General features: G+C 38.7%; 1 protein-coding gene across 5 annotated transcripts in view; it reads left to right on the forward strand.

The window, feature by feature from the left end:
- LOC135475943 (F-actin-uncapping protein LRRC16A-like) overlaps positions 1-25779 on the forward strand; it is a 65518-nt gene that overhangs the window by 24729 nt on the left and 15010 nt on the right. For 4 of the 5 annotated variants that reach the window (XM_064755913.1, XM_064755909.1, XM_064755914.1 and 1 more), the window contains exons 9-28: positions 4274-4362; positions 5696-5790; positions 6529-6719; positions 7565-7648; positions 8268-8455; positions 10157-10308; positions 14887-14986; positions 15360-15414; positions 15908-16011; positions 16510-16647; positions 16936-17029; positions 17809-17907; positions 18172-18300; positions 18915-19031; positions 19645-19707; positions 20378-20487; positions 20760-20847; positions 21303-21422; positions 21804-21876; positions 22936-23124. In XM_064755913.1, the coding sequence (XP_064611983.1) occupies positions 4274-4362; positions 5696-5790; positions 6529-6719; positions 7565-7648; positions 8268-8455; positions 10157-10308; positions 14887-14986; positions 15360-15414; positions 15908-16011; positions 16510-16647; positions 16936-17029; positions 17809-17907; positions 18172-18300; positions 18915-19031; positions 19645-19707; positions 20378-20487; positions 20760-20847; positions 21303-21422; positions 21804-21876; positions 22936-23124 (2278 nt within the window). The remainder of the gene's footprint in view (positions 1-4273; positions 4363-5695; positions 5791-6528; positions 6720-7564; positions 7649-8267; positions 8456-10156; positions 10309-14886; positions 14987-15359; positions 15415-15907; positions 16012-16509; positions 16648-16935; positions 17030-17808; positions 17908-18171; positions 18301-18914; positions 19032-19644; positions 19708-20377; positions 20488-20759; positions 20848-21302; positions 21423-21803; positions 21877-22935; positions 23125-25779) is intronic. The other variant, XM_064755911.1, reaches the window with a different exon arrangement.

Below are 25779 nucleotides of genomic sequence, written 5' to 3' on the forward strand. Positions count from 1 at the left end.
CAAGTAGTTCTCAAACATTAATGAACTCTTTTGAACACGCATGTGTCAAGACAACTTTACATGAGAATTCCTGAACGACAGCAATACTAGTCAGTCAGTCAATCAATCAGTCTACATTTAAATTACTTAACAGAGGCCTAGATCTTAAAGAAGAGCTATAATTACCCAGGCTTCATTCCCCTTCCCCATTTTCTCTGATTTATTTTAATGCCTGAATTGTGCATTCCTTTCATCTGTTTTGTTTACTTAAACAAAGGCAAGTGTCTAAACATTCTGTCTTGAGATGTTCTAATTTCTGTTCTGGAAAACCTTTAATGTGCAGTTTTTATGACCCAAAGGTTCCTCGCCATTGGCATGTGGTACGTATAAAGTTTGAATAACCAATGTTGTGTACGATTTCAGACATTGAGAATGCAAAATATTTTCAGATGATCATGATGGTGAAGTAGATATTTCGTATTAATGATCATTTTGACTGAATATTCATGACATATCATCTTGTAGAATGTTTTAATAGCATTTTAATACTGCACATAAAACATTATTGCTGTATGTTGAGAATACTTAATCTCCGGTGTAAATTTGTTCCCATTGTTTTAGGCATGCAAAAACAATGTTCCAATAAAATCACATGTAAGTCCTTGGATTTTTGGACAGTCTTTGTAATATTTTGGCCTCCTCATATCAGCTTCTGTCCCAGATTTCAACCAACATTAGGGCTTATTATCTTCACAATTTCATGGCATGTACTGTATTTCAGCTAAAGTTTGGTAAGCAAAAATTCACTTTCAAAAGCACACAATGGCATTTTAATGCCAGCACTAAAGTTTTTCTGATAAGAAATTAATCAAACTTCACAAAAAAATCTTAATGTGGTCCTATAACGTGTATGAATTGATGAGAAACGAGGAAAATGTGTCACTTGATAAATGCTAAACTTCGGTTGAAATACACATTGGCATTTTACACTGCATGATACTACACTCTCCGCAACACAATAGCGGCGGACAGATTAGCCCCAGGTTCAAGGCTGAAGCCCTTTCTTGGGCAAATAAAATGGCAACATTTCAGAGAAACACTTTATTATTAATAATAATAGTTTCAGTTTCTGGAATGTCACTGCAGACTAGAGATTACATGTGCAATGTAGAATTTCAGTTCAACTGAGTTACTTGTCATTTGAACTAAACATGCTATACCTTGACATTGTGAAGATTGAGATGCATGTATATCATAAGGAGCTTGCCCCTATACATGTATATGTAGACATATTCATCATCAGAATACTGACATTATCAGGGTGTCATCTTTCTGGCCTGACACCGTGATATGCCCCTGTACATGTAGACATATTCATCATCAGAATACTGACATTATCAGGGTGTCATCTTTCTGGCCCGACACCGTGATATGCCCCTGTACATGTAGACGTATTCATCATGAGAATCCTGACATTATCAGGGTGTCATCTTTCTGGCCCGACACGGTGATATGCCCCTGTACATGTAGACGTATTCATCATGAGAATCCTGACATTATCAGGGTGTCATCTTTCTGGCCTGACACCATGATATGCCCCTGTACATGTACACATATTCATCATGAGAATCCTGACATTATCAGGGTGTCATCTTTCTGGCCTGACACCGTGATATGCCCCTGTACATGTAGACGTATTCATCATGAGAATCCTGACATTATCAGGGTGTCATCTTTCTGGCCTGACACCGTGATATGCCCCTAAATATTAATTTTTTTCTGGCCTGTAATAAGAAAAAGGAATTTTTCCAAAACAGAGAATGTACATCAGGTATATGTAGGACTATTGAAAGCATTACATCGTGTCAGTACCAATCTTTGTGGAAGAACTACAATATGATAACTCATGAGGTTCACCTCTCTTTTCCATTTGTGCAACGGAGACACTCTTTCTTAACAAGAAGTCACAACATGTACCTGGCGTGTAGATGCGTGCAGGATTAGTTCATGGGGACAGAATTGTTTAGCTTGTGATGGGTTATCTGATGCGCAGAGTAACAGAGACACCCTTTTTTAACAGTAAGTCACAACTAAAGATTGTTGTTAAAATTCATAGTAAATAGGGATATAATAGCGAAGGATTATCTGAAGTACATTGTCAGAATTAATGTTGAACAAAGTACCGATATGTCACATAGATGACCATGGCCTTCCCGTTTCATTTGGTTTGCTTCCATCATTACAGCAACACTGTCACTACCTCGCTTCAAAAAACCCACACCAATGCATGTGACACAGACAGGGCTTAGGCTTTTACTCCTGCTCATTCCTTATGGTCACGCTGCCTTGTGTCCATCTCCCCACTGACGGAATAGGATTAACCTGTGGAGATCTCATCTTAGCACAGCATACATGGATGTGTTTTCATCTGCAGCAAGTGTTAGTTTGATTTGTGACAGTGATAACCTTTTGGTAGCTCATCTTATCTTAACCAAGTACATGTATGTCTAATACAGTCACCTGCAGCAGTTAACTGGTCTATAAACTGCGGAGCAAAAATGTAATGGCCAGGTCTCTGTTTGTGTTTGTTTGGTTTCTCTGCATTCATGTACGACACTTTCTTTTATTTTGGTTATGAAATGCATGAATTATTTTGATTTTGGCCTTGTTAATTTTGCCTGAAAATACGATGTGACTGAAACTACCAGTGTGACATAATCAGTTGGTTAAGTGTCAGACCAGCCTTATTGTAGTGTTAAGCTTCATATACCTGTAGTGAAAGCTGTGTCCTTTCTGTTAAGATTTAAACTGAAACAAGCCTGTGCTTTTAACCATTTTTCGTGTTCTAGGGAACAGTTTGACTCAGTTTATCAATCTTAATTTTTTCTTATGACGACAGTAATTTATATTTTGGTGGGTTCTGTCAGGGCTTCGCAGAAAATATTCTTTCTCAGCAGAGAAATGGACATGTGAAAAGGTTCTAGAACCAGGATACATGCAGCTTAGATGTAAGAAGGGTCTCCAATAACACAAATAGCTTAAGTCCTTCACAGATAAATTACATTTCAAGGCAAAGCTGATAAATCACAGATACATTGTATATATACCTACCCACCTACCTTATAAAACACTTCTTTCATACATCACCCTCTTCATTAATACTTGTTGTGTGTGTAATGCTTCATGCTGCATAATGCATAATTGCCTTCTGTACAACAAAGCTTTAGTACCAATATTTACTCTCCTTGTTTATTTATGTTTTGTTTAAGTCTTTAAATGTTAAATGCTGTTTGTTTATTTAATTGGTGTTTTGTGCCATACTCAAGAATATTTCAATTATACAAAGGCAGCCAGCATTATGGTGAGATTGTCTATAATGATGCTCAGGTTGTGGGTGGAGGAAACAGTTGCCCATTGTCATGTACTTAAGAAACCTCTTAAGATTTTAAATTTTTCATAGAGAGGAGAGGCCAAAATGTACACAGAGATGTAGGGCTTCGGCTAAGTTGTGCTCTTACTGGTGGTTGTTGATATGCTTGAGCATGTCTTTACCACTAAGGTGACAAAATGGCTTTATGAGATTAAAGCTACTCCGATTATGACGACCCCCTACCCATCTCCACCCACCAAGACTCCTGGAGACTGGAGTCCTAATCTGTATAAGTTTTTATCAGTATATTCCTTTTGATTTAAATAGTGTCCATCTTCTGGAATTAAGCGCTCATCTGTAGTTAGTACAAATCTAGAGCAGCATATAGAATGATGACTTTCTTCATATTTCACTTAAAACAGAATTCGTCATGGATGCTTTAATTGACAACACGCTCCATTTGCCAAACACTTATGTTAGAGAAGGCCGTTCACTACCAGGATTGTAACCCCAATTTCGGGAATATGCACGAGTGTTCCCAGGCAGAACTTTCGAGAACCTGAATCTGTAACAGGCCCTATATGTACATAAACATTATAAGCTGGTTGGCAATATACACATTATAAGCTGGTTGGCCATGTACACATTATAAGCTGGTTAGCCATGTACACATTATAAGCTGGTTGGCAATATACACATTATAAGCTGGTTGGCCATATACACATTCTAAGCTGGTTGGCAATATACACATTATAAGCTGGTTGGCCATATACACATTATAAGCTGGTTGGCAATATACACATTATAAGCTGGTTGGCCATATACACATTATAAGAACTACATGTGATGTGATCTGCTTCCTCTCTGAAGGCTGTATGTATATGTATGTCCAGTGCTTTTATCTTGTTTTGAATATTGTTTCAGGTTCCAGAAGCTCATGGTGAAATTCTGAAGGTGATGAAAAAGAATGCTGTTCTATCAGAGTTACACATGACCAACACTGGTATTAAAGTGTAAGTGTGCTGAAACAAAGTGGGAGTTCATTCTTGTTTAGTTTGATCAGTCCTCTGTATGTCCATAAAGTGAAAGAAAAGTAGATACTAACCCATGTTGGCTTCTAATGAATGTTACTTTAAAACACACTATGCCATTGGTTGTGTCTCTCCTATGGACCAATGAGTGAGCGTCTAACAAATTGTGATTGTGTACAACAACGCAATGGGTGTTTTGACAGCTACTTCAGTGTAAGCTGTTTCTGACCGGCTACATAGGACGATTAAAACCGAAAACCATCCAAAACTAATCATGTTGCTTGATAAAGAATGAATAACTTGTCATCTGTTTTGTATTGAACTGCTCGAAAGGTGACAGATCACTTTGTGAGTTGCCCATCAAAGGTGCAAAAAGAAATGACACCTCTTTGAAAACTGCCCGTGGTAGGTGCGAAAGTAATCTTCTTACATATTGATAACCCATCCCCAGTTGTTTTAACCTCTGATCCAGATCACGAGGATTAGCGACACCCCATGAAACAAAGAAGGATTAAAGGCACCCTTGATAATACCTGTTTGACCTGAAATAGGAATTTCGGCCGTGTTGTAACAACTGAAGGAAAACTGAACAGTTTTAAGATTTTTTCAGCATTCACTTGATTAAAAACATGAAAACTAATTCCTGCAAACATATTTTTGGAGTTAATTCGCGAAAATAATCTGTATGACAGCGACCAGCATTATGGTGGAAAGAAACCGGGGCTGAGAAACCCACAACCACATGCAGGTTGCAAATCTGGCATATATTTTCCTCCAGTGACCTGTCACAAATGATAGGTGTATAATACTTCTGTGTGTAACACTGTGAGCAAATGACAAATGGTTTGGTAATACCATGAGCGAATGACAGATGGTTTGGTGTGTAATACAGTGAGCCTATGACAAATGGTTTGGTGTTTAATACCATGAGCAAGTGACAAATGGTTTGGTGCGTAATACCATGAGCAAATGACAAATGGTTTGGTGTTTAATACCTTGAGCAAGTGACAAATGGTTTGGTGCGTAATACCATGAGCAAATGACAAATGGTTTGGTTTGTAATACCGTGAGCAAGTGACAAATGGTTTGGTGTGTAACATCATGAGCAAATGACAAATGGTTTGTTGTGTAATACCGTGAGCCTATGACAAATGGTTTGGTGTGTAATACCATGAGCATATGACAAATGGTTTGGTGTGTAACACCGTGAACAAACGACAAATGGTTTAGTTGTGTAATACCGTGAGCAAATGACAAATGGTTTGGTGTGTAGACATTAAGCTATAACACTATGTACTGGTATTCATATTTTCAGAGATTTTGTACAGAAGCTCTCCACAGCCTTATTATCTAATGGAGGGAGTCAGCTGACCAAGTTAGACTTGTCCAACAATTTACTAGAGGACAGGGGTAAGAAAAACACAGGGCAACAAATACAAATTAGTTATATTAGTGGAATCAGGAGCTGATTCCCAGCATTTTTAAACCTACCACAGGGGTTTTGTGGGGAAAAGTTTCAGATCCCAAATGATACCATTTCATATGGTATTTGAGTGTCGGATTGATGTAATTATTCAGTCCTGAGGGCCCTGTTGAACTGGAAGCCTACCTCAGACTGATTTTAGTAAGTAGTATTGTCATGCTTCAAAGACCTACATGTATCTGAGAAACTTTATGTGTGTGTTGGGCTTTGTTGTTGAACATTTTGATCCCACATCTCTTCCATAGCCCTGGACAGACAAAATGCAGACGCACACCTGGTTTTGGGCAGGGAATTTCTAGATTCCCCACAAAGCTGATCAGTAATTTGTCAAGTCAGCACCTCTGGTTTCCTCCATCTGTAAAACTAACTGTCTTCATGGAAGTGGAAAATTGTTACTGTAAAAAGAACTGAGCTAAACACATAAATTCTTCTACAGTAAATGAAAAGAAATGGTATCCTATGTGTACCCCTACGAAAGTTAGCAGCTCTGGTTTCCTCCACCCATAAGACAGATGGTGTTTATAGAAGTGAAAAACTCTTACTGTTATTCCAAAGTGAGTTAAATAAATTCACCTACATGAACAGAAATTGTTAACCTACATGCACTTGGTGTGCTGGCCACTGGAAATATTTGGTGGATGTTTATTTGATATTTCTATCATCAGGTCTGCTACACCTCACAGGAGCCTTGGTGAAACTGAGTAAAGGGCTAACCTATTTGAACCTAGCTAAGACGGGCTTGACAGGGAAGGGTATCGGAAAACTGGCAGAGGCACTCACTTCCAACAAGTCCATGCCAGGATCCCTCCAGACCCTCATCCTAGCTGACAACTCCATGAAAGGGGATGACTCAGCTGTAAGTATTGTATAGGGGCTCTTGTGGGCTAGACTCGTACACAGCGTATCCTGAGTTGTATCCAGAAAATGCGTCATACCTAAAAAAGAGGTAATGTTCGCATTACCTTGCTTGGAGCTCGTTGTAAGATGAACGGGCCAAGTTCTGGTTGGTCTGGTGTCTGGGTGAGATGTGATGTCTGATGTCTTTGGAATGGGATACCGGTGAGGCAACACCATTAATCTGTTGGCACTGGGCCCTGGCCTGCTACAAGGAGATATAACTGAAATATTATTGAGAGGGACATTAAACCCCACGTCAGTTTGCCATGTTTGTTTGTTTGTTTGGAGTGTGTCGTGGCTTGTCACATTATTGCTGTCATATAACATTGGTTTCTCTGTATACCACGCTGGTTTCATTGTTGACATAGACATATTTATGGTGCTGCCTCACTGTACTACCATTCTGAAGACACTGGATTTAACCAGTGGCTTGATTTCACAAAGCCATTTCTGACTGAAGTCAGTGTTTGAAATATGAGTTTATGAGTTCATTTTTGGTCTAAAAGATTTTGGTCACTGCATAAAGTTTATTTTGATGATTGTTGTCAGAATTCCATCTTCCAAACTAAGCAGTGTAACGAGACTTCAGATTTTGACAGAAATGGTTTTGTTGAATGTCTACACAGGATACATAGATAATCAGAATTCAGATTGTTTCAAATCATTTAATAGTATTTATTATTTTGACATTTGCTTTCAATGAGTAAATATGCCAGGCACTTGTATGCTGCTGTTAAAAAGCCTGCTGTTCAGCACAGAACTGTTGTGATGAGATGATGTAGCCTGTATACTGTTGGTTTGTAGGCACAATCTCTATTCAACTTTCTGGCTCAGCCTAATACTATCAGCCACCTGGATTTGTCGAACACTGATGTCCCATTGGATGGGGTAAGTCACATGGATTCTGAGAAATGCTCTGCGTACTGCGTGTAAGCAAGAAACATTTTGTCAGGGTGTCAGCTTTAACTTAACAAACATAAAGGGTAAAAAAAAAATGTGTGGTTTCCAAAGATATAGTAGTCTAGCACAAGTCAGGTCATTTGGAGAGAAGTGAGAGTAGAAGGAAGTTGTCATGACAATATTAGAAGTAAGAAATGGAGTATTTTTGCCTTGAGAGGCTAGCTGGATAAAAAATATGTATATCACATATCCGTCAGTGATAGACACAAGACACACAAGATCGAAGGTATTCCCTTTTCTAATTCCCGCGCAGTAAGCTGGTCATCTACCTGCCCTGTCACAAACTGTCAGTGTTGTGATATGAAGTGTATCTCTCATTTGATTGCCCTTATTGGGTGTGGGTTTATATACTTGTCGTTCCTTATTTCACACAGCTAAATTTTCCCAAATTAACTCCATATATCTAGGTTTATTAAGCCATCAAGATTTGATTGTTTCTGGTACTGAGTAGATCATAACCTTGACAGCCTAGGAGAAGAAATTTTGTCAGTACTATGTTTTTGCATGTGACTGGCTGTAATGTGTGTACCTCCATGTCTGCTTGCAGTTATGTGGAGCTTTGCTGAGGGGTTGTTGTCAGAATATTGGTCATCTCAATTTGGCAAACAACACCTTCACACAGAAGAAAACTAAAGAAACCATCATTCCATCATCTTGGAAGAAGTTCTTTGCTAGTGCCTACTCTCTTCAGTGGTTGAATTTATCTGGGAATAAATTACCACCAGAAGTTATCAAGTAAGTGATGGGAGGTGTGAATCTAATTTTGTGCAGGTATTGTTTTCTTTTATTACAGTTCTTGCGTCTTTGAATCTATCGCTTGCTCTTTTGACTAGCTTCATGTATAAACCATAAACCTGAACTTTTCATATGAAGTGAAAAATTGTTGGAGTATGGTGTTGGAAATGTAGCAAATTAAATAAAATAAATTACCACGGTTTCTCTCCTTGACCAAATTTCACGCTCAGTGGCTGGCCCATAGAATCAGTGGATCCAACATACCCTATGTCCCTCAACCCATCTTCGTGACTACCTTTCTTGTCATTCCATTCACGGTGAAAGCAATTATGACATCACAGAAAGATGGAGCATTTGTAACTAAGCTGTGGAACATCCAGTTGAAATGTTTTCAGTGATATTGATTATGATTAGTTTAAGGCGTCTTTGATTATGCTTATGACAGTTCCAAACAGTCTATAGACGCATTGTAAAACTGTATTTTTCCTAAAATTCACTGAAGTAAGTGTGTCAAATGCGTCTTTGATTATGCTTATGACAGTTCCAGAAAGTCTGTAGATGCATTGTAAAACTGTATTTTTCCTAAAATTCACTGAAGTAAGTGTGTCAAATGCATTTTTGATTATGCTTATGACAGTTCCAAACAGTCTATAGATGCATTGTAAAACTGTATTTTCCCTAAAATTCACTGAAGAAAGTGTGTCAAATGTGTCTTTGATTATGCTTATGACAGTTCCAAACAGTCTATAGACGCATTGTAAAACTGTATTTTCCCTAAAATTCACTGAAGTAAGTGTGTCAAATGTGTCTTTGATTATGCTTATGACAGTTCCAGAAAGTCTGTAGATGCATTGTAAAACTGTATTTTCCCTAAAATTCACTGAAGTAAGTGTGTCAAATGTGTCTTTGATTATGCTTATGACAGTTCCAGAAAGTCTGTAGATGCATTGTAAAACTGTATTTTCCCTAAAATTCACTGAAGAAAGTGTGTCAAATGTGTCTTTGATTATGCTTATGACAGTTCCAGAAAGTCTGTAGATGCATTGTAAAACTGTATTTTCCCTAAAATTCACTGAAGTAAGTGTGTCAAATGCGTCTTTGATTATGCTTTTGACAGTTCCAAACAGTCTATAGACACATTGTAAAACTGTATTTTCCCTAAAATTCACTGAAGTAAGTGTGTCAAATGTGTCTTTGATTATGCTTATGACAGTTCCAGAAAGTCTGTAGATGCATTGTAAAACTGTATTTTCCCGAAAATTCACTGAAGGAAGTGTGTCAAATGCGTCTTTGATTATGCTTATGACAGTTCCAAAAAGTCTATAGACGCATTGTAAAACTGTATTTTCCCTAAAATTCACTGAAGGAAGTGTGTCAAATGTGTCTTTGATTATGCTTATGACAGTTCCAGAAAGTCTGTAGATGCATTGTAAAACTGTATTTTCCCTAAAATTCACTGAAGTAAGTGTGTCAAATGCGTCTTTGATTATGCTTATGACAGTTCCAAAAAGTCTGTAGATGCATTGTAAAACTCTATCATCTATGAATCATGGACAGATTCTAAGAATGAAGTATTAACTCCTTTAACAATGTCTAATGAAATGATTTGTCATTGATCTGAAAGTCATGGATGTTGATGACCATAGAATTGTTTAAACCATGAATCCATGAATATATGTAAGAAAATGTTCCGATTTCCAGAGAGTTGTTGTTGGGCATATCCAGTAATGTTACGGTGAACAGTATGCACCTGGACCTGAGTTCTAATGAGATGAAGACAGCAGGTGCACGACACCTCGAGGGCTGTATCTCCAACAACAACAACATCACCAGCCTCGACATCAGTGACAATGGTAAGTTATAGTTTCAGGGGCCCGTTTTCACATTGGGAATTGTGATCCAGATTAAACTCATAAGTATTTGTAACAAGTCATTGAACATTTTGACCACTTGTTCTATGCTGTGGTTGTAGTAATTTCAGGCAACTTTGAGCATCCAACTTTTTGTTGGTTTTGCATGAAAATTAATGTTTTGGAATTTAGCCCAAATGGCCTTGTGAAACAGATCTAATGGTGTGAAATTAAAATTGGCCCACTGAGCTGAGGCCAGTGGAATTTTGGTCAAGCCAGTAGAATTACATAAGCGCTGATCTGAATGGCCAGTATGTATATTGGTAAACAAACAACCAGTTTTCTACTAGATGCTATACATTTACATGAAACTACATAATGGAACAATTTGATCATGTTTTCCTTTATTTAACTGAAGGAGCAGCTGAAACGAAACAATACGATTTTATAAGTTATGGAGAAATGTCTCCAGTATTAAGTGTCTTTTCTGTTCCAAAGTGATAGAGGTCGGAAAATAATACTCCTGAAAAGTCATCAAATCAGTGACTTCTGATTACGGTAAAAATGTAGACTGGAGAGATGACAAACAGAAAAGGCCAGGTAAAAATGTGAAGACATATTGCAGGTTTATGGTCTGTATAGTCTGGCTCGTGTATGCAGTTGGTATAGAAGATGGTTAGTTCATAGTTAGAGACTATATGTCAGGTGTGTATAGTCTGGCTCATGAATGCAGTTGGTATAGAAGATGGTTAGTTCATAGTTAGAGACTATATGTCAGGTGTGTATAGTCTGGCTCATGTATGCAGTTGATATAGAAGATGGTTAGCTCATAGTTAGAGACTATATGTCAGGTGTGTATAGTCTGGCTCATGAATGCAGTTGGTATAGAAGATGGTTAGTTCATAGTTAGAGACTATATGTCAGGTGTGCATAGTCTGGCTCGTGTATGCAGTTGGTATAGAAGATGGTTAGCTCATAGTTAGAGACTATATGTCAGGTATGTATGGTCTGGCTCATGTATGCAGTTGGTATAGAAGATGGTTAGTTCAAAGTTAGAGACTATATATCAGGTGTGTATAGTCTGGCTCATGAATGCAGTTGGTATAGAAGATGGTTAGCTCATAGTTAGAGACTATATGTCAGGTGTGGATAGTCTGGCTCATGTATGCAGTTGGTATAGAAGATGGTTAGTTCAAAGTTAGAGACTATATGTCAGGTGTGGATAGTCTGGCTCATGTATGCAGTTGGTATAGAAGATGGTTAGTTCATAGTTAGAGACTATATGTCAGGTATGTATGGTCTGGCTCATGTATGCAGTTGGTATAGAAGATGGTTAGTTCAAAGTTAGAGACTATATATCAGGTGTGTATAGTCTGGCTCGTGTATGCAGTTGGTATAGAAGATGGTTAGCTCATAGTTAGAGACTATATGTCAGGTATGTATGGTCTGGCTCATGTATGCAGTTGGTATAGAAGATGGTTAGTTCAAAGTTAGAGACTATATATCAGGTGTGTATAGTCTGGCTCGTGTATGCAGTTGGTATAGAAGATGGTTAGCTCATAGTTAGAGACTATATGTCAGGTATGTATGGTCTGGCTCATGTATGCAGTTGGTATAGAAGATGGTTAGTTCAAAGTTAGAGACTATATATCAGGTGTGTATAGTCTGGCTCGTGTATGCAGTTGGTATAGAAGATGGTTAGCTCATAGTTAGAGACTATATGTCAGGTATGTATGGTCTGGCTCATGTATGCAGTTGGTATAGAAGATGGTTAGTTCAAAGTTAGAGACTATATGTCAGGTGTGGATAGTCTGGCTCGTGTATGCAGTTGGTATAGAAGATGGTTAGTTCATAGTTAGAGACTATATGTCAGGGGTGGATAGTCTGGCTCGTGTATGCAGTTGGTATAGAAGATGGTTAGTTCATAGTTAGAGACTATATGTCAGGTGTGGATAGTCTGGCTCATGTATGCAGTTGGTATAGAAGATGGTTAGCTCCTAGTTAGAGACTATATGTCAGGTGTGGATAGTCTGGCTCATGTATGCAGTTGGTATAGAAGATGGTTAGTTCATAGTTAGAGACTATATATCAGGTGTGTATAGTCTGGCTCATGTATGCAGTTGGTATAGAAGATGGTTAGTTCATAGTTAGAGACTATATATCAGGTGTGTATAGTCTGGCTCATGAATGCAGTTGGTATAGAAGATGGTTAGTTCATAGTTAGAGACTATATATCAGGTGTGTATAGTCTGGCTCATGAATGCAGTTGGTATAGAAGATGGTTAGTTCATAGTTAGAGACTATATATCAGGTGTGTATAGTCTGGCTCGTGTATGCAGTTGGTATAGAAGATGGTTAGTTCATAGTTAGAGACTATATGTCAGGTGTGGATAGTCTGGCTCATGTATGCAGTTGGTATAGAAGATGGTTAGCTCCTAGTTAGAGACTATATGTCAGGTGTGTATAGTCTGGCTCATGAATGCAGTTGGTATAGAAGATGGTTAGTTCATAGTTAGAGACTATATGTCAGGGGTGGATAGTCTGGCTCGTGTATGCAGTTGGTATAGAAGATGGTTAGTTCATAGTTAGAGACTATATGTCAGGTGTGGATAGTCTGGCTCATGTATGCAGTTGGTATAGAAGATGGTTAGTTAATAGTTAGAGACTATATATCAGGTGTGTATAGTCTGGCTCATGAATGCAGTTGGTATAGAAGATAGTTAGTTCATAGTTAGAGACTATATATCAGGTCTGTATAGTCTGGCTCATGAATGCAGCTGGTATAGAAGATGGTTAGTTCAAAGTTAGAGACTATATGTCAGGTATGTATGGTCTGACTCATGTATGCAATTGGTATAGAAGATGGTTAGCCCATAGTTAGAGACTATATGTCAGGTGTGTATAGTCTGGCTCATGAATGCCGTTGGTATAGAAGATGGTTAGCCCATAGTTAGAGACTATATGTCAGGTGTGCATAGTCTGGCTCGTGTATGCAATTGGTATAGAAGATGGTTAGTTCATAGTTAGAGACTATATGTCAGATGTGCATAGTCTGGCTCATGTATGCAGTTGGTATAGAAGATGGTTAGTTCAAAGTTAGAGACTATATGTCAGGTGTGCATAGTCTGTCTCATGTATGCAGTTGGTGTAGAAGATGGTTAGCTCATAGTTAGAGACTATATGTCAGGTGTGCATAGTCTGGCTCATGTATGCAGTTGGTATAGAAGATGGTTAGCTCATAGTTAGAGACTATATGTCAGGTGTGTATAGTCTGGCTCATGTATGCAGTTGATATAGAAGATGGTTAGTTCAAAGTTAGAGACTATATGTCAGGTGTGGATAGTCTGGCTCATGTATGCAGTTGGTATAGAAGATGGTTAGTTCAAAGTTAGAGACTATATGTCAGGTGTGGATAGTCTGGCTCATGTATGCAGTTGGTATAGAAGATGGTTAGTTCAAAGTTAGAGACTATATGTCAGGTATGTATGGTCTGGCTCATGTATGCCGTTGGTATAGAAGATGGTTAGTTCATAGAGACTATATGTCAGGTGTGCATAGTCTGGCTCATGTATGCAGTTGGTATAGAAGATGGTTAGTTCAAAGTTAGAGACTATATGTCAGGTGTGGATAGTCTGGCTCATGTATGCAGTTGGTATAGAAGATGGTTAGTTCAAAGTTAGAGACTATATGTCAGGTATGTATGGTCTGGCTCATGTATGCCGTTGGTATAGAAGATGGTTAGTTCATAGAGACTATATGTCAGGTGTGCATAGTCTGGCTCATGTATGCAGTTGGTATAGAAGATGGTTAGTTCAAAGTTAGAGACTATATGTCAGGTGTGCATAGTCTGTCTCATGTATGCAGTTGGTATAGAAGATGGTTAGTTCAAAGTTAGAGACTATATGTCAGGTGTGCATAGTCTGGCTCATGTATGCAATTGGTATAGAAGATGGTTAGTTCAAAGTTAGAGACTATATGTCAGGTATGCATGGTCTGGCTCATGTATGCAGTTGGTATAGAAGATGGTTAGTTCAAAGTTAGAGACTATATGTCAGGTGTGCATGGTCTGGCTCATGTATGCAGTTGGTATAGAAGATGGTTAGTTCATAGTTAGAGACTATATGTCAGGTGTGGATAGTCTGGCTCGTGTATGCAGTTGGTATAGAAGATGATTAGTTCAAAGTTAGAGACTATATGTCAGGTGTGTATAGTCTGGCTCATGTATGCAGTTGGTATAGAAGATGGTTAGTTCAAAGTTAGAGACTATATGTCAGGTGTGCATAGTCTGGCTCATGTATGCAGTTGGTGTAGAAGATGGTTAGTTCAAAGTTAGAGACTATATGTCAGGTGTGGATAGTCTGGCTCATGTATGCAGTTGGTATAGAAGATGGTTAGTTCATAATTAGAGACTATATGTCAGGTGTGTAGCTCTAATAACATCATCTGAAATACTGTATATCTTTGAAAAAAAATTTTTTCTTGTGTTTTTGGAGAAGTATATGACAGGTTGACTGACAGAGGACCCAAATTGTAATGAGCCAACATGTATGTGTGTATACAATGTTGATGGTTTGTTTTCAGGGCTAGAGCAGGATCTGTGCAGTTTGCTGGCCTGGATCCAGCAAAACAGGGGACTGACCAAACTCAGTATTGGACGGAACTTCAGTGGGCTCAAGTCCAAGTGAGTTTATTGAGATATTTTAACAGCTCCTCATTTATAGAAAGGATGATTTAATAAAATTATTTTTTCTCAATCCACAAGATGATGGTTTTGAGAATAAATGAAAGGTGAGTTGTGAAATTGGAATGAATTCCACAGCAGAGTGACTCATGAACCTCTCGCCAGCTGTTAAAGTCTTCTTGTCTGATCAAAACATGGGAAGGTTTGCAGCCACCTGCAGATGGTTGTGGGTTTCCTTTGCCAGGTTTCCTCCCACTTTAATGCTGGCTACTGTCATATAATAATATAGATGTATAAATATCATATAAATATTCTTGAATGCAGTGTAAAACATCAGATAAATAAATAACTTTGATATGTTCTGGTATTTCAGACAAATCGGGATTCTCTTGGAATCTGTTGTACAGATGATTCAGGATGAGGAATCTGTAAGTTACCACCCAAGTCTTTTCACAGATTGTTTTCTTATTGAGCACCATAATTTATCAAAGGTAACTCTCTGAATAAGCTCATTAGCTTGTCGCAGGCAGCACTTTCATTGAGCACAGTAATTTTTTCACAGGTAACACTTCCATTGAGCAGGATCAACTCCAGCTCTGGTTCAGCATTGTGATTTAGTCAGGAGGTTTATCAGAACTCCAAGAGATGCAGTGGTTTCCCACTGGGCTCTGTCTTACTTCCCCACATGTAAACCTGCCTTCAATCACATGAGGGACTAATCGCTAATCATACAAGCGTATAAAAAAAATATAGTTAAATTTGTTTTTGTTTTCCTCAAACCTCATTCTGTATGATTTTCACTGACTTTCTGAAGGATTTGTAATTTGGTAATACAATGTATTGTTCAGATGCATCCATTTATACCTGTAGCAGTTTCTGAATGTTTTACCTGACTGTACACAAGTGACTGTCCCTCCTCAGATATTAGAGACTCTGTCCCTGGCAGACTCCAAGCTACGTGGAGACACTGCCATGGTCATCAATGCCCTGGGAAGCAACACGTCACTTACAGAACTCGACATCAGGTAAACAAATGAAAACTTAACATGAAATTATAAAGTAGCATGTGATATTTGCAAAGAAATGTGGAAAGTACCACATTTTACCTCACTAATGAGCATGTGCATTAGTGTGTGTGTGTGTGCGTGTGCGTGCATGTGCGCGCTGGTGTGTGCGTGCGTGCGCATAATGGTGGCATTCAAACTCAAAGCTACACTTCAGCTGTCAACAAGAGGTGGTAAGGAACTGGAAGAAAAAAAGAGAGAAAAAAAAAAAGAAAATGAAGAAAGAAAAGGAGGGAAAAGTGTCTGAAAAATCACATTTTGTACCTCAAAAAATACTTTCAAAAATTGACATTTGGAGCATGTGATATTGCGTCATGCATTAAAAAAATAACATCTTGTTTCAGGCTGCCTTAAATTTGTTATTGTTAGCTTTGCAAAAAGGGAAGATAAAAAATATTCAGCTTGTTCATCTTGGACATATGTGAGATGCACTTTACAACGTGCTGATTTGTTCTCCAGTGGGAACCACATGGGTGACTTTGGTGCCCGTATGTTAGCCAAGGCCCTACAGATCAACACCAAACTGAGAACCGTGTACTGGGACAAAAACAGCACCACAATCCAAGGCTTTGAGGACATAGCTGCTGCCTTAGAGAAGTGAGTCAGTCAGACGTGGTGTGACCTTGTACTTGCTTTTTCATACTTGTACAATTAAACCATGTTCATTTAATGAATGACCTGATTTTTGAAAAATGCAAATATTATTACCTGATAAAGAGAATGATGAACTCAAGAGAACAGAGTAAGGTATTAACATTAATCAGGACCATAAAGCGCAGGTTGTTTTCAGTTAGGATTAGACTGGTATTAAGATTTAATTCAACATAACTTCATTTAAAGGCTTTAGTTGCCATGACAACATTGTCTTTAATTAACTCTGTCCAGGAACTACACGCTGAAGAAAATGCCAGTTCCGGTGAATGACACAGTGGCTGCCTTAAAACTGCACCCAGAGAGGATGGAGACAGCAGTACAACAGGTGGGTTGCTAAGGCAAACTGGATGTAACACCTGGGTGAGGTACAGCAGGCAAGTTCTTAGCTAAACTCAGATCTGAGTGAGGTAAAGCAGGTGGGTTATTAAGACGAACTAACACCTGAGTGAGGTACAACAGGCGGGTTGTTAGCCAAACTAACTCCTGAGTGAGGTACAACAGGTGGGTTGTTAAGACAAACTAAAACCTGAGTGAGGTACAACAAGTGGGCTGTTCAGACAAACTAACACCTGATTAAGGTGCAGCAGGCGGGTTGTTAGCCAAACTTACACCTGAGTGAGGTACAACAGGTGGGCTGTTAAGACAAACTAACACCTGATTAAGGAACAGCAGGCGGGTTGTTAGTCAAACTTACACCTGAGTGAGGTACAGCAGATGGGTTGTTAAGGCAAATTAATACCTGAGTGAGGTAATCCACGTTTACAGAATGCAATTTGTCAAATCTACGTCATATGATTATTTCAGACATGTTATAAAATAGCATTTGTCATGTTTTCTTTCAACTAGTCAAATTGGAAAACTCGATGTAACACATCACGTTGTGTGACTGCAGAAACGAGGTACATGTATGGGATATTGAATTAATTATTGAGGAAGTTAATGATATGTTTTTGAATGTTGCAGACATATTCCATGAAGTTTAAGCTTGCATATCCATGTTCCAATTCAGTGTTTTGTGTATGCATATGATCGCTCCCCCCACAGATAGTGGTTTTACCTTCCTGATTGTCAGATTAATGCATGTTTTGCTGGTACTGTTGACAGATTGAGGCGTTTCTGCAGCGTAATCACAGCCCACGTAAGTTTGCTTCTGACCAGGCATACAGATTACAGCAGGGTTTCCTGATCAGCTCTACCCAACAGGTAAGCCACTGGTCAGACGGCTATCCAACACTGATCTCAGATTTGCTTCTACATCTTGTATGGATCACAATATTACCGTCTACCTGATGAGAATCTTTGTAATACTGTGCCAGGTAACAGGTACATCAAATCAAAAGGCTTATTTGTTTAATAAATATGATTTGAAATATCAGATAAAATCTTGTCTGAATGACTTCAAAGGAAATTTTGAAGGTGTGGAATTTTCCATGAAGTTTAATTTTTCACCTGGCGTTTTCATTTCAGCTGGTTGATAGGCTAGTGGTACAGGTACAAGATACGATGAATGCCTTGGCCCTAGGATCGGTTGAGGGAATTCAGGGGGACTTAGACAGGGCCAGTGACCTCATCAAAGATGCTGAGAAATCCAGACAGGTAAGTGGTACAGGTGTGAAACATTATAATCGTTCTGTACCTGGTGTCAGTTGAGGGTAACCAGAGGGACCTAGACAGGGCCAGTGACCTCATCAAAGATGCTGAGAAATCCAGACAGGTAAGTGGTACAGGTGTGAAACATTATAATTGTTCTGTACCTGGTGTCAGTTGAGGGTAACCAGAGGGACCTTGACAGGGCCAGTGACCTCATCAAAGATGCTGAGAAATCCAGACAGGTAAGTGGTACAGGTGTGAAACATTATAATCGTTCTGTACCTGGTGTCAGTTGAGGGTAACCAGAGGGACCTAGACAGGGCCAGTGACCTCATCAAAGATGCTGAAAATTCCAGACAGGTAAGTGGTACAGGTGTGAAACATTATAATCGTTCTGTACCTGGTGTCAGTTGAGGGTAACCAGAGGGACCTACACAGGCCAGTGACCTCATCAAAGATGCTGAGAAATGTATTACAATGGTTTAGAAACTTTAATGTTTAAATTAAGTTCAGTCAATCTAATTTTAGTTTTATTAACATGTAGTGTTTTACTCTCTTTTTCTCTGCCTTTACATTAAACTGAACACCTTTAACGTAAACTGTCATGTTTTATTCTGCAGATATTACCCAGATTACAAGAAATAGCGATACAGTCTCAAAACACTGGCAACCCAGTGCAGGCTAAACTTACCACCATGGCAAAAGAGCTGAAGGATGTTCTGGAGCGCCATCTACAGGTAAAATTATTTAAGTGGCATAGAACCACTCGAGTCAACAAACAGGCTTTTCACACAGAATAAAGGAAAGGGTAAGAAGTTAGAAACTGTACAGCTCTTCACTTAAATGAAGAGAATCTTTGGACTTCAGGATGATGTTGCAGGATTAGATTTCAGCTCGTGGAATGTTAAAGGAGCATCCATTGAGGGGGTGCAGGGGAAGTTGGGGAATAATCTCTAGTCGGATGGGTAAAACATATTGCTGAGGACCACACATTCAAAATAGAAAACTTCTGAGCTTGGAAGTTCGTGCAATATGATATGTACTCATGAGGGTCTTATATCAAACATTTATTGTGACTGAATGCTGGTAAGTGGTCAGCAAAACATTGAATGTTATTTTTGTAATGATGTAATGATTGTAATGATAATATTTAGGTGAAATTCTTCAGCGGTCTTTTCTTTTCAAGTATTCTAGTATTAATTTTACCTTTTTTGGAGCGTAATATATCTTAAGATGAGATTTCTGAAAGCCAGTTACATACATGTACTTCTGGACATGTTCAGGTATAATTTGCAGTATTACTTAGCTTCATGTTTAGGACATTTTGAACATGTTTTTTATGTTGAACAGTGGACTGTGCACGACATGCTGAAATCTGCAGATAGCCAATGTGTCACAATCATGGCAGATCAGGTGAGTGAAATGTCACAATGATGGCAGATCAGGGGAGTGAAATGTCATAATCATGGCAGATCAGGTGTATGAAATGTCATAATCATGGCAGATCAGGTGAGTGAAAGCTACCATAATAGTCAGGGACATGGCTGGGAGGAAGAACTGATGACTTCTTCTGGACGTTCAAAGTGCCTGACCAGTGAGATCTCATGTTAAAATCCAGGTCTTGATATTTTGGCTGTGGCTTAATGTGATATCGTTACATGTCTAGTGAAAAATGCCCAGACACAGTGATAATCAAAAATCAGATCAAAGAAATGAATACAGTAATAACAAAGCAGTTGTATCTCCACATCTTATCCACAAGTGACAATTCAGGTTTTCGGTAAATTTGAAACTGTATTTGTCTTTTTGATTGAATTTTAAGATTGCATCTTGAATTGCAGCTCGTTAGGTACAGGTACAAATGTAAATATTAAAACACTTCAGAGCATCATATTGATGAGGTATTTTCTGAAAACTGTGTATTTGGTTGAACTTAGACTAGACCATAAACAGATAATGACCAGATTTTTTTTTAATTTCTGGACTTTAAATCACAAAATTGTGATTCACAATGCTCACATGATGCTGATGACATTTTACAGAGTGACCATCACAGTATATATTTGATATTTTTGACCTTCAGGAGTTCCATTCCCGGCTAAATGAAGAGTCTAAGAAAAGAAGTACTTTACCTCCGAACTTTGCCAAATACCTGCTGGATGGAGTTGAAACAGATGTTATCAATAAGCTCAGGTGGATATATTTATGACATGAATTTACGTATCATCTTTACAGGTTGTATTAGAGTATGACATCATTCGCCTGTCCCGCTTAAGGTGCTTGTGTGCGTATTACTGGCCCAGGGGCCTATTGAAAATTTACCCCGCCAGGCATGTCTTGAATTTCTGAAGTCTTGTTCCAAATTCTATTTTTTTGCTGAAACATCAGAATTTTTAACCTATGAGCAACTGTGCAGTGACAACCAATTTTATTGTTTTATTTTTTTTCTTTTGCATTGTTGACAGTGAGTGTAACTTATCAGTGGCAGCCCATGTGTCTGACAGCGTGATGGACGAGGTAATTGACAACCTGTCAAAGAGTCACAAGACCCTGGTAAGTTTCAAACTGTCAAGCGTTTGCTTAACTAATACACATTGTCTGTGTGTGCTGTAAACAGTCATGTGATGTCCATGTTTGATGTGTAAGGGGAGGATAAAAAAACAATTGTCTTTCATTTTGAACTTTGAACTTGTTGCCATTGTGCTCTGTTTGGCTGCTTCTATGTTGTCAGAGAAAATGTTTCCTTGGTCTAGTTCATATGTGTATGGAGTGTTTCCATAGCAATGCTGTATTCAGTCACCATCAAAAAAAGGAAAGACATACTAAAAGTTGTCAAATTTAATAATTCAGTGTACCGATTAGTTGTCAAACCCCAGTTTTCATTTGATTGAATATTGTATTGAGTACATGTAGAAAAATCTTCACTTTCAAATGTTTGTCCTGATTGAAGAAATGTCGAAAGCTTTTAGGATTATTCTTTCATATTCTTACCATTTATTTTTTTGCAGACAAATCACCTCAATGTGCAGAAAAGTACCAACAAAAAGGAGACTAGAACAACCAAAGAGACTAAAAATGAAGTAAATGTGATAACTATTACAGAAGAAGATAAAGAACCACCCAAATCTGTGAGTTTTCAGGTCACCACTAAATACATCAAGCAGTTCAGTTACTGCACTAGAGAGCAAAAAGGTACAGAATATTGTTTACCCTGTGACGTTGTTTTTACTAAATATTCTGTTTGTATCACTGTGATTGAATGAACATTATGATTCTAGATGGGAAGACAAATATTTCAGTTATCCAAATATTTGAATGATAATATTTAAGGAGTGTGATACGTCTACAACACTGAACATTGTTTTCATTCCCACACAGCAAATGCTCAGGTTTTTGTTTACTCTGACCTTTACATGAACTCAGCTTGAACAACAAGGTAATCAGTGAACCTGTGTTAATTATATGGCCTTTCTTTTATTTAGCGTTTTTGTCTACTACTTTTATTGTAGGAGTCCTCTACTTTAGCTGTCAAAAGAAAGAGTTTGTGTCAGATGAGAAAAAAGAGGCCGCAGTCTGTTGTGGGTAAGAGATCACCTAACCACCCCACCCACCCCCCCCCCCCCCCCCCCACCCCCCCCAGCCCTCACCCTCAGGCTTCAGGGTTAGGCCACCTGTACACCTGTTATCACCCTTTTCTGCCAATGCTTACAGTCAGGCTTAGAAATGTTTTCACTTTTATCATATTTATTGCTTTTTTGCTCTCACGGACATGGCACATTGATCCAAGCATGTTTGAAGAGGCGGCATGGGCGTAGTGTAATGGAGTGGAGGCCAGATATTCAGAACCACCAAACAGTTTCTTAGGCAAGAAATTGCCAGAAACGAAAAAAAAGAAGAAAAAGATACACCACAGGATTACAGTGAATTTAGATGTATTAAATACTATCTTTACTATCAGAGCTCGTTGTGCTTCGTGTGCTTCAGATGTAGAAGATTTAGTGGAGCTTTGGCAAATGCCACTTAACATCTGTAATCAGTATTCTGCTTTATTATGCTTATCTCTATTTTGTGTCAAAAGAAAAGACAAAAACAGTGACAGTCTGTTTCCTTATTGCAAGCCCAGGACAGCCATATTGTTCACTTTAAGCATTTTGATAGGCTCAACGCTAAATATAATGCTGATAGTGCAATAACTTAGATATGTAGAAATGCTTCGCCATTATTTCTCGATTATGTTTCTTCCTAACATGAAAAGCTAACTGCATATATTCTGAGCATGCTGTTGAGAGGATTTCCGTGCTCTTGTGTAGGATTAGGATGTAGTAAACGCATGATTGGTCCAGCAAAGACTTATATTGTTAATAATGTTGCTCACTTCTCTGCTGAAGTTTAGAATACAGGGTTGTTTATAAACATGCTAACACAAACCAATGCTGTTCTGCTGTTCATTTCAGCACGATAGGTTCAGTAAACAATGTAATCCTCATGTTCGATACCTGCATGCATGTAGGCTACACTTTCTATTCATGTTCTTTTTTGTGGTATTACATAAGCATGTTGGTGTAATCTATGGTAGGCTTTGATCTGTTGCTAAGGTCTTTTGCTTGCCTTAACATTCAACTTGGTTGGTGCTTTTTCAAGACTGGAATCACGAGGTTGACAAGAATGACCTCTCCTGGGATGAAGGTAAGAAGGCACTGGGCGAAGATGCAGACCTCCCCACCAACCGGGATGAGGACGAGAAAGAATCGCTAAAGTCCATCTTAGATGCGCCATCTAGTGGAGCTATGGAGAGCCTCGAAATCAAGGGGTTTAATTCAGAGGGCAAAGGTATTACTAACACGCATGGGTCTGGTGTCATCACTGTTGTATCCACAATCTGCTTGCATCTGCACATTTGCCAGTATCAGTGTACTGTTAAAGCAGAGTAATGTCCCCTTTTTGTTTACCTTTTTCAGGATGAGAAAATGATGGATGTATTTGTGTGCTTGATATGTTTCAAACTGTAATAATTGGTTGAGTATTGTCCTGTAACACATTCTACACATGCTTGGGTTTAAGCTCGTTATGGAAATGTAATTCAGAGTTTGATTATTTGAAGTGAGAAGTGACAACAACATTCAGACAGAAACTGTGCCATGTGAATCCATAAATGAATTTCCTATGGAATTCTGAAGACTGAATGTGGCACTGTGTTGAGATAATACAGAGCAGGCATTGCAGTTTTCTTGTTGGCGTGTGATAATATGAAGCATGTATACAGTGAATGAATTTTAATTTAGTGTGGTGCAGTGTTACCGTCATCACCGACAACCAAGTTTGAATGCTATCCTCACACACATGTGCGTTTCTTTGGGGATGAGGTGCTTGGCAGGGGTGGAGGGTGGGTTTTTTGCTGGGGGACATGATCTACATTTGCCCTGTGTGGTGCAAAGATTCATTCTCCTATAGAACTGCAAATCATGTTCCTGTGAGAAGATTCAGTGCATGTAAGCAAATCAAGCCACTTTTTAATTCTTAAGGGACAAAAAATATCATATATTTGTACAAAAATTTCTTTGACCATATCAGGGGTTGTGAATGTCTATTGACTCATTCAGTAAATTTGGAAAGGAGAATGTTTTCAAACGATGAAATAATCTGCAGCATGTTGACTTGTAAAAAGATTTTAGAATAATATGCTTGTTGACAATGCAAGTGATGAGTTACTAATGTGAACAAACTAGCTAACAACAAGCAGTTCGGCATGGGTGCTTTTGCTGTGAGTGATTTGTGGAGTGTTAATCCCTAAGCATTGTCATAGTCTCAATATCAAAACATCGTGCCAGTGCTTATAATTTCTTGATAGATTTAATAACAGAATATCTTCCTTGTCAGAGTGGAATTCTTCTTAACTATGCCTGTGTTATCCAACATTTTTGTGTCATTCAGAACTTGTGCATCTTGCTGCATTTGTTTAATGCATTAATGCATGTACATGTAGACCCAAACTCTCTGACATTTGACATTAAAATGCGTGTACATGTAGATACAAACTCTCTGACATTTGACATTAAAATGCGTGTACATGTAGATACAAACTCTCTGACATTTGACATTAATACGTGTACATGTGGATCCAAACTCTCTGACATTTGACATTAATGCTGTACATGTAGATCCAAACTCGCTGGCATTTGACATTAATGCGTGTTCCTGTAGATCCAAACTCGCTGGCATTTGACATTTGTGGTTCTGGGTGTACATCTGTGAAAGCATCTTTTCCTGTTGTTCTAAGGTGAGGGATACATTTGGCTGTAAGAGAAGAGATGTATGTGGACATGAAGGAAGGATATACAGTATGTGGCTGTAAGAGAAGGGATATGTGTGGCTTAGGAAGCTTAGGTGGCTTAGGGAAGGATATGAGAGAAGGACATATGGGGCCATGAGAGAAGGATATATGCGGTCATGAGAGAAGGATATATGCAGTCATGAGAGAAGGATATATGTGGCCATGAGAGAAGGATATATTAGGCTGTAAGAGAAGGGATATGTGTGGCTTAGGAAGCTTAGGTGGCTTAGGGAAGGATATGAGAGAAGGACATATGGGGCCATGAGAGAAGGATATATGCGGTCATGAGAGAAGGATATATGCAGTCATGAGAGAAGGATATATGTGGCCATGAGAGAAGGATATATTAGGCTGTAAGAGATGTAATATGTGTGGCTTAGGAAGCTTAGGTGGCTTAGGGAAGGATATGAGAGAAGGACATATGCAGCCATGAGAGAAGGATGTATGTGACCATGAGAGAAGGATATATGCGGCCATGACGGAGGGGGATATGTGTAGCTATGAAGGGATATGAGTGGCTATGAGGGAAGGATACATTTGGCTGTAGGAATATATGTGGCCAAGTGGGAAGGATATGTATGGCTGTGAGGGAAGGGATATGTGTGGCTATGAGGGAAGGATATATGCAGTCATGAGAGAAGGATACATTTGGCTGTAGGGATATATGTGGCCAGTGGGAAGGATGTATGTGTAGCTCTGAAGAAAGGGATATGTCTGGTTATGAGGGAAGGATATATGTGGCCATGAGAGAAGGATATATGCAGTTATGAGAGAAGGATATGTGGCTGTAAGAGAAGGGGTATGTGTAGCTATGAAGGAATGGATGTGTGTGGCTATGAGGGAAGGATATATGCAGCCATGAGAGAAGGACATATGCGGCCATGAGAGAAGGATATATGCGGCCTTGAGAGAAGGAATATGTGTGGCCTTGAGGGAAGGATGTATGTGGCCATGAAGGAGGAGGATATGTGTCCATGAGATAAGGATATGTGGCTGAGGCAAGAGATATATGTGGCTACAAGAGAAAGAATATATGTGGATTTGAGGGTAAGGATATACATGTATGTAACTATTAGAGAAAGTTTCAAGTGGCTTCGAGGGAAGGGATAGAAGTGGAGGTGAGAGAACATATATAAATGGATGTGGGGGAAGGA

Source organism: Liolophura sinensis, chromosome 9, assembly GCF_032854445.1.
Source record: "Liolophura sinensis isolate JHLJ2023 chromosome 9, CUHK_Ljap_v2, whole genome shotgun sequence".
NCBI lineage: Eukaryota > Metazoa > Mollusca > Polyplacophora > Chitonida > Chitonidae > Liolophura > Liolophura sinensis.